We start from the raw sequence: 9298 nt of genomic DNA, 5'->3' as shown, positions 1-9298 counted from the left end.
GGGAGGGCCCATAGTGTCAAGGTCCCTCCATCATTTGCTCTCTCTCTCTCTCTCTTTGTTTCCCTGATTTTATGGCCCGTTTGTGATGTATGTATTTCATCCCAATCGGGGCCCATGCTGCAACCACCTTGCTGCCACTTTTGGAGGGTCTTGATGATGGGAAATATACAAATATTAGGTGGACCCAGCGTGGCCAAATGGGCCAGCCTAGAACTTGCTCGACGTTTGCTGTCCAGACCATCCAACAGGGTCTGGACATTGCATGTGAAAAACAGAAATATCAGCTTGATTCAAAGTGTTTAGGTGGGCCGCTCATGCAGGCACCACCTTGATGTATGGATCTAATCCACGCCTTCCATCCTATCTCCCAGCTCATTTTAGACGTTGAGCCAAAAAATGAAGCCAATCAGAATATCTGGCGGGCAATATCATAGGAAATAATGATTTTTTATCGTTAAAATCCGTTAGGGCCCACTTTGATGTTTCTAAATACCAAAACATGCTGAACATTAGGCTCGTTTGGTCTATCGTGAGCCATAGAATCCAATGGGTGGAGTGGATCCTCCTAATGCGGGCCCCACCTAGGAAAAACTACAAAATAAAATAAAATGTATGTACAATAGGCGCTGCTACTGCTATCGTCCAGAGGATGCTGCAGCAGCATCCTTTTACTGCACTATGGATGGAAAGGGCAAGGACGGGGGGGTCCTAGCCGCAGTCCCCACCGTGATGTGTGTTGACATCAATACCGTGCATTTGATGGGGCACCCAAGAATCAGTCGTATACAGAAGCTCAGGTGGTCAACACGGCAAGAAACAGTGGTGGATTGAACGTCTGCCATTAAAACTTCCTTGGTCCTAAGAAGTTTTAGATAAATATAATATTTATTTATTTATTTATTTATGGGTTTGTGTGTGTATCAACAGCGTCCACCTATTTTTTTTTATCCTAGCCGTCCATCTCCTGGATAGTGGGCACTACATAAAACATGTGTTCATACTGCAGTCCACCGTCCAGATATGGATGGGACCCATTCTATATGTGTTATGCATCCCAGCCATCCATCCCGTCCTGTATGCTGGATGGAGCCCCTTTATATACATATATATTATATATTATATTATATTATATTATATGGTGGAGCCACCTCTATGTAAGTTGATTGGCCGATGTACCTTACACGGTTGTTTAGCTGTTGTATTGACAGCGGCAGAACTGCGGGTCTGTGTGTATATCAACACTGTCCAGCTCTTTTATTGATGGGGCCCACCTTAATGTATTTATTCTATATCCACACGTGTGGCCCCACCATGATTTATGTATTTTACCAGTACCGTCCATCTGGATGGGTGGCGTGGGGGCCACATGATGTTTGTGTTTCTCCCAACCATCCATCTGGACATGTGGACCTCACCTTTATCGTATGTGGTTTACATCCATGCTGTCCATCTTACTGGATAGGTGGGACCCCCACCTTGAATGTATGTGTTTCATTCCCGTGAGGGACACCATGACGTATGTGTTTCATGCAGACCGTTCATCTACAGGGCCTACCTGCAGCGTGTAGGGCCCGCTTGCAGCATCCAGGGCCCACTTGCTGCATGTGCAAGGCCCACCTGTGACGTATATTTGAGGCCCACCTGTAATGTATAATTAAGGCCCAAGTGATACATGTAAGGCCCATGTCATGCGGCATAGGTGATGTATCTGAGGCCCATGTGATGGGGCCCACCTGTTGAGTATTTACAGCCCATGAGTTATGGCCCATTGTGATGTATTTGAGACCCATTTATGAGGCTCATAGTGATATATATGCGGCATAGGTATGAGGCCCATTGTGATGTGTTTCCAGCTCATTTGACGAGGCCCATTATGGTGTGTATCTATGGCCCATTTGGCGAGGCCTGATGTGATGTATGTGTGGCCCATGTAATACGACCCACTTGATGTATATGCGGCCCAGGCATGAGGCCCATTGGTGTGGCCCATTGATGCGGTCCATAGTGATGTGTGTTAGGCCCGTGTGAGCAGCCCATGGTGATGTGTATTAGGCTCATGTGATGCAGCCCGACGTATTGTATATGACACCCATATGATGAGGCCCGATGTGATGTATTTACGGCCCATTGTGATGTATTTTCGGCCCATTTAGTAAGGCCCAATGAGATGTATTTTCGACCCTTATGTCGTGGCCCATTGTGATGTGTATTAGTCAATTGTTGCAGCCCATTGTGATATAATTCTGGCCCATATGACGAGGCCCAACGTGTTATATATGTAGCCCATGAGTGAGGCCCATCATGATGTGTAATAGGCACTTGAGAGAGGCCCATGGTGATGTATATTGGGCCACTGTTGAGGCCTTGGGCCCACTATATGGTTGCCTCTATGTGGGTCACTCCTTGGGAGCAATGTTGGTTAAATGTCCACATTAATAGGCAATGATGGTTTAATGTCCTCACTGTGACCTTCCCTTAGGACGATTGTCGAGGCCAATTCTGATTGATAAGGCCATTTCCGATTATCGAGGCCGATTTCGATTGTCGAGGCCAATTCTGATTATTGAGGCCGATTCTGATTGTCGAGGTCGATTCTGATTATCGAGGCCGATCCTGATTGTTAAGGTTGATTCTGATTGTCGAGGCCAATTCTGATTATCGAGGCTAATTCCGATTGTCGAGGATGATTGTATAGGCCAATTATCGATGTCGATTATCAGTGTCGGTTGTCGATACCGATTATGAGTATGTGATAACATAGCATTATGTATATACCCATACGCATCATCTGCATGTTTATTATGAGATGTGGTTAACCATTGCATATGTCATTGGGCAGGTTGTTATGAGACTCCCTGATGGGCGGAGATTGTCTTGCTTGAGCGCATAGTATGCGCAGGATTGATGCATGACTGGATTGTATGACTCATGCATCTTACATTGTGTGTTATGATTACTGTACACCCTAGTGACATCAGGGTCGTAGCCTCCACAAGCATGTCGTGGATGGCTAGATGGGACACCAAAAATGTTTGGTACAAGCATCTGGGCACTTTGGATGTCCTTGGGTGAAAGTCCCTAAACCTTTGTGGTCAGGGGACGCCCCAACATCTAGACCAAGTGGATACATGAGCGCCCAAGTGCCGAATACCAGTAAGCCACGTCTCCCACTGTGTCATGGTCAGTTGGGAGGGGGTATGGCTTTATCTGCCCAAGTGAGGGGGCTGTAAGCTAGGCTGAGTTTGACCAGCTCCCAAATGGGTCCGTTATCGATGAGTCGGGTAGTCATTAGTATATTACTGGCAGGTGGGTAGTGAGGTCTTTTCCACTCACTAGGCTACGCGGCCAGCTGGGGTGGTAGCCAGCTTGGAGTGTACTAGACCCCGGTGATGATCCCAGAGATGTACAGTACTTATACGTGGACTTATTGATCAGGAGCTGCATACTCATTCATTCATTCATTCACTATCCACTCGAGTTAGTGGTGCGCAACTAATTGTTATGTACCTTCACAATGGCAAAGATTTCGGTTGGGCCGCGTGATTAACCTAAGGTCAGGGGTTTACCACATTGAGTTTGGCTATCCAAATTTAGGTATGAGATTGGTTTGGATAGAAGTCCCTTGTGACGGACCCCATAGCCTGCGATACTACGTACTATCATCCTGACTTCACTCCGCTTAGTCATTTCATTCACACCACATATTGCATTGCATTAGCAACATTTAACATTTTGGGATATTATGTTTCTGCATTTATATGGCTTAAATGAGGTTGAAGGTATTCGTGACTCATCGGGATTTGCATATTGTATTACATACTCAGCATCTGATATTTGACTCATTTTGATCTACATCCCGTACTCTGATATTGTATGACTTATGGACTTACCAGTATGTTTCCACTTACTTTGATATCATATGATTCATGATCTTGCCAGTATTTTCGACATTGTATGATTATGGCGTTGTATTTGTGTGTTTGGCACTTATCTTGCGCACACACTTTCACCACCCTCTAAGCTTTCTATAAGCTTATGCACGATAGATGCGTGTAGGTGGCGTTAGGTCGCAGCAGTGTTGAGCTTGGAGCGTGCAGCTGTCTTCTGGAGCTTTGATTTCAATATATGTATTTCCCTTTCATAATTGTATTTAAATGTTTATATTAGTGGATATGTGATGATGATGTTGCCTTTGTGATTTGGGTAAACTTGTGGTTATGCTTATTACGAGTTAAATGTACATTAGAAAATCCTCCTTGTAGGATCCCAGGATCGGAATCTGGCGTATACACGCTGAGAGCCGAGAATGGGGTACTACGGAGGTTGTCGGCACCGGATTCGGTGATCAAAAATTTTGTGGGCCCGGTTTCCGGGTTTGGGGCGTGACAGATTCTCTATCATTCATTTGTAGTTTTTTCTTCCTCTGTCTGCAATTAGTTTTCATCAATTGTATGCTGATTTTAAGATGCCACCTTTTAGTTTGAAAATTTGCCCCTTTTAAGTTGATTTGTTGGTGGTATCCAAATAGAATCCCGTAATAATAAGCCGGAGATGCGGTCTGTAAATAATAAATCACTCGTGGAAGAGCTTGAAAAGCTTCTCGAACATTTGTGTGTCCCTTCTGAGGTTTGTTCCTTTAAAATATGGTACATTGATTGCAATTTAACTACTTATGATTCTTTGAGATTTCAGCCGCAATGCATGCTTCGTGGAATAACTTTTAAATGAAGAGCTTAGTATATGTTTTTATCAATTTAATATCTAAAACTAGGCCATTTGTCCACATGTTATTAAATAATTTCCTGTGGTAGAGGGCCTCACGGTAGCTTCCTACTAGGGCCCTCGAATGTCGCCCTTATGTTCGACTACTGCAAAGGCCTGGCACACCCTTCATTCGATTAAAAAAAAAAAAAGAAGAAAAAGAAAAAGAAAGAAAGAATACATACATCTTTTAATATAGTTTCTAACCACATTCCCTTCAATGCAGTTTGCAACATCTTTAACCGAAGACTCATTTGACGAGGCACGCATGCTAAATAATGTTGAAGCTTGTGAATGGTTAACTGGTGCTTTGTGTGCTCTAGAAGTGCCAAATCTGGATCCTTACTATGCAAACATGAGAGTTGTATGTGTACTGCCTCTTTTAATTAGTTTTGAATCTCCACTTTCTGTCCAAAAACCCATGATATTGCGAACTTAAAGTAGGGTATGCTTACAAATATCGGGTATGGGCCATTGTGTGGTTATGACAAAGGCCATAAAGTAGAATAGGAATTGAACAAAAAAGAAAAAAAAAAGAAGAAGAAAAAAGCAGGGGAAATGAAAATAAATCATGTCTCAGTGTATATCCAACCATACGCTGCTAGATCTATAGTCGTATCTTGTAGATTTCTAATAGAGGTTGGCATCATATTGCCCTAGAAAGTGCTACTTTCCTGCTTTCATGCGCCAATTATCTTGATACAGTATTCTAACATATAAAAGTTCACTAGCAACGCTCACTGAAACTTGAGGAGTTGCTGAATGCATCATTAGGAACTAGCCAAGGCTTTCCTAATTGATCCACAGGGGTTGCTAAAGAATTTTTTATGGTCATCAAGCTTTTTATTTTTATTTAATCTGATTGTAGATATCTGAATTAGGGCCCATTTGGATACATGAAACTAGTCAATTCATGAACATCTTCATGAAATTGGAAGTTCATTAATTAACATATTTGTTGTTTTTTCCCCTTGTTATATTCATTATTTTTCATCATGTGGGGTCCACTTTGATTGCTTATCCCTCTCAAACATGACTTTGATTGAATGATCATAGCCATTAGACCAATTAGGGAATTTTAAGTTTTTTTTTTTTTTGTTAATCCCCACATCCATGATTTATGCCTCCTCTAATTTTGAGATTAGTAGATTTATCAATTAAGGCCAACCCAAACACATCAATTACATAAATCTTGAATTTGGCAATTAAAAATCTGTAAGATTTATGAATTTGGTGTGCATCTAAATATGCCCTCACTCTCTATCCTGTCATATTTACATTCTCACTTCTGTCGTGTGATTAACTTGGATTTGAGATTTGGATACTGAAATCCATACAAGTTGAGGAGAAGCGTGCTGAACTTGAAAAACTAAAATCTACATTTGTTCGGTGAGCATCAGAATTCTTGAGAAGTTACTTTGCTAGTCTAGTGGATTTAATTATAAGTGACAAGAGCTACTTTTCTTAGGTATACTCCGAGTTTCCTGCTGTCGTATTCCTGACAATTTATGGAAGTTGTCATAGTTGATAAAATCTTAGTGTAGTTTGTTTGCTTGTATCTTTGTAGCGAGGGCAGTTGAAGATGCCTGATCATGCTAATCTTCGGTACAAGTGCAGGACATATGCATGCCTTCTACAACATTTGAAGGTTTGAACGCTTCTGGAATGCATAAACATTAACAGAAGATTTTACTTCTCCACTTTGTCTAATCATTTCTCATTTTTCCTTGTTACTATAAAATTTCTAGAGTCTTGATAAGAATTGCATGGGCCCTCTAAGGAAAGCTTATTGTCATTCCCTTAATTTGTTGCTTCGTCGAGAGGTCAGAACTGTATTTGATTTCATCATCTTGATAAGCTAATATTCCCATCTCCATCTACATGCTTTATTCATGAGGTCATTATATTGATCATTGTATTTGATATTTTGCCATTCCATTTGTTTATGCTTGTATAAATCTTGCAATGGGGAGTGATGGCCCACTTTAATGTTTCGGAATTGGGATGGCTGATAGTAATAATAGGTTTGTTTGTTGTGGAACTATGGGTACTAGATTTTTAATATTTTTCCCTATCATTGATAGGCTCGTGAGTTTACGAATGAACTTCATGCCAGTACCAAAGCATCAAGAAATCCAACAGTCTAGCTTGAAGCTTCTGCAGGTTCTAATCAGGCTACGAACAGTGCAGACACTTCTATAGTTTCTGAAGCATACTCGAAGATGCTTAGAATATTTATCCCTCTTCTTATGGATGAGGTTATTCTATGCTGCTTCTCTATTCTTATGCTTTTACTAAGACCCTTGTAGGGTATGGGATTTTTAACTACCTTCACCACTTAATTCCAGAGTTCATTTTTTTGCACAGTTCATGTGCTTTGAAGTTCTTGCATTTGTTCCACCCGCTAATTCCAGTAAAAGCGGTGCCACTGCTGATGATGCTAATGACGATGAGTTGAGCCTTATGGACCTTGACGGAAATGACATAAAGCCTAGTAATCCCCTTCTATATGTATTCTCCTACAGTTCTCTCACAGGATATTCTCTTGATAGTACAAGTTTGACATGTTTCATTCTTTCCAGGCACTAATTTTGCTGAGCTAGGAGCATTAAATGAATCTCTACAAGAGTTGCTCGATGGGATCCAAGTAACTTTCTTCCAATCTGATTTTCTATCTATGCTCATGGACAATGTTAGTTACAGGAAATCACATTTGGGCTTTTTATATCTAGGGTGGGAAATGGTCTCTAGGGAAGGAAGTTTCCCCTGAGCCTATGGGTGTTGTTTTTTACAAGTTTGTATAGTTTCCTCTTGCTACAATCTACTACTGCATCTCTGGTAGAATTCTAACATATTCCTTCCTGGACCATCAACAAAAAGGCTGTTAAAACTATGGGTGGAATTTATTAGCTGCATACTTAAGTTGTGAAACCATGATGACTAAATAAAAACCCCAGAAAGAAGTTAATCAGGAAGGGAAGTGAAAAAATGAAGTGATTCAACACCAAATTCATGGTTATTTGGCCTTTCACTTTCATTTCTATGTTTAATTTGCCATGTACTAGCTAATCCATCATGCTACCGGATAAGGAAAATCCTTTTGTGCATTCCATGTTCTTTACAATATACTACACTCTTCAATCACATGTCCGACTATGGATGAGAACACGCATTGAATACATGTAACTTACAAATTCATTTCAGAGAGAATCTTCCCCAGTTTTTTTTTTGACGATAATTTTCTCTTGCAGAGACCTTTCCTTTAACAATTCGATAAGAGAAATTCCAAGCAGCTTTTCAAGACTCTCAGCGCTAGCTTATATGTAAGAAAGTAGACATTCATTACAAAAATTTCATTGATTCTCTTACTAGATACTTCAAGAAAATGGACAATCCTTTTGTAATTTTTGGACCCTCAATGATGCTTTGGTGATATTTTTGTACAAATTAGAAATCCGTCTCATGAAATTACTTTTTTAATGTAGGTATCTTACTAGCAACATGCTAACTAGGGTCATACCTTCTTGGGTCTGAGGTAGCAACCATAACTTGTAAGTATTACTCAGTAAATCTCAAATTACATTTCACTGGCAATAGGATTTGTATATTTGCTTGCTTCTTTTTCCATGCATATTAATATTTTGTTAAACTCTCTTATGAGATTATTCCATGCACTTGACTGAGGGATGAACAGCATGGATATGACCCATACATCATGGTGGATCTTACGAAACAATTTTAAAATCCTTCGCACCACGTAAAATAATTCTATTATTGTTTTGCTTATAAGTTTTAATCAGTCAAGGTGGGGAACATCCACGTTGAAGTCCTACACCATGTCGACATGCAATACGTGTACCCATTTGCCTTAGTTCTTGGGCATTTCATGCTTGTGCAAGACCTTGGGTTCAAGTCAACATGTGAAGATGGATTTCTAGCCTCTTTTAACTATTCTCCTTTTGGCTGAAAATTTTGGTTTATTTTAAGAATGTTGTGTTTGATTTGGCAGGAAATGGCAACAAATTATACATTTCCTGAAGCTTAAGATCACATAATTCCTTGGTATTTTACATATTAACTTTGGCCACTTTCTTACTATTTTACATAAATAGCATAAATTGGAGTATTTTCTCACTGCATATTAACTTCTGCAGTAGAATGCCTTATGATTCCTTCTAAAGGTATTAAAAAGTACTCCTAAGTACTCATTGAAAATGATTCTTTTTGTATACAATATTGCATGGGCCAAATAAGTTCATCTTGAATTTTATTTTTTTTTTTTATGAAGAAACATGCTTGAGTCGGAGCTAAGACAAGTTTCATATATGGTTGGAATGAATTTCTTCTTTAGTTGGAAATGAATTTCATCATCATTAAATACAGACATATATGTCTTTTGTTGCTGCAGGAAACCATGGGATTCCAGTCAATGTTGCTGGGCATTTTTTTTGGGAATGCAAGTGGCGTGGTTGCTCATGCACAATAATTGATTAAACTCTAGTTTAGACTGTTTATGTGTTTGTAGTAGCAAAGTGGA

At 40.1% G+C, this 9298-nt stretch overlaps 1 protein-coding gene, 1 long non-coding RNA gene and 1 pseudogene across 2 annotated transcripts; all 3 read left to right on the top strand.

The window, feature by feature from the left end:
* Positions 1 to 4713: 4713 nt before the first annotated feature.
* On the top strand, positions 4714 to 4892 carry LOC131229965 (U2 spliceosomal RNA; annotated as a pseudogene).
* Positions 4893 to 6145: 1253 nt separating this feature from the next.
* LOC131229785 (uncharacterized) lies at positions 6146 to 7002 on the top strand. The gene is made up of 4 exons (XR_009163588.1): positions 6146 to 6229; positions 6329 to 6409; positions 6510 to 6584; positions 6846 to 7002. It is a non-coding gene; the product is annotated as an uncharacterized LOC131229785 (long non-coding RNA).
* A 111-nt stretch (positions 7003 to 7113) lies between these two features.
* Positions 7114 to 7723, top strand: LOC131229423 (exocyst complex component SEC3A-like). Its single transcript, XM_058225383.1, has 2 exons — positions 7114 to 7255; positions 7344 to 7723. Exons 1-2 carry the CDS (start codon positions 7132 to 7134, stop codon positions 7529 to 7531), a joined length of 312 nt encoding a protein of 103 aa, XP_058081366.1. The 5' UTR covers positions 7114 to 7131; the 3' UTR covers positions 7532 to 7723.
* The last annotated feature ends 1575 nt before the right edge of the window (positions 7724 to 9298 follow it).

The sequence above is a fragment of the Magnolia sinica genome, chromosome 16 (genome assembly GCF_029962835.1).
Source record: "Magnolia sinica isolate HGM2019 chromosome 16, MsV1, whole genome shotgun sequence".
In the NCBI taxonomy this organism is placed as follows: domain Eukaryota; kingdom Viridiplantae; phylum Streptophyta; class Magnoliopsida; order Magnoliales; family Magnoliaceae; genus Magnolia; species Magnolia sinica.
Note: the sequence above shows the minus strand (reverse complement) of the source record. Positions and strands in the feature narration are given on the sequence as shown.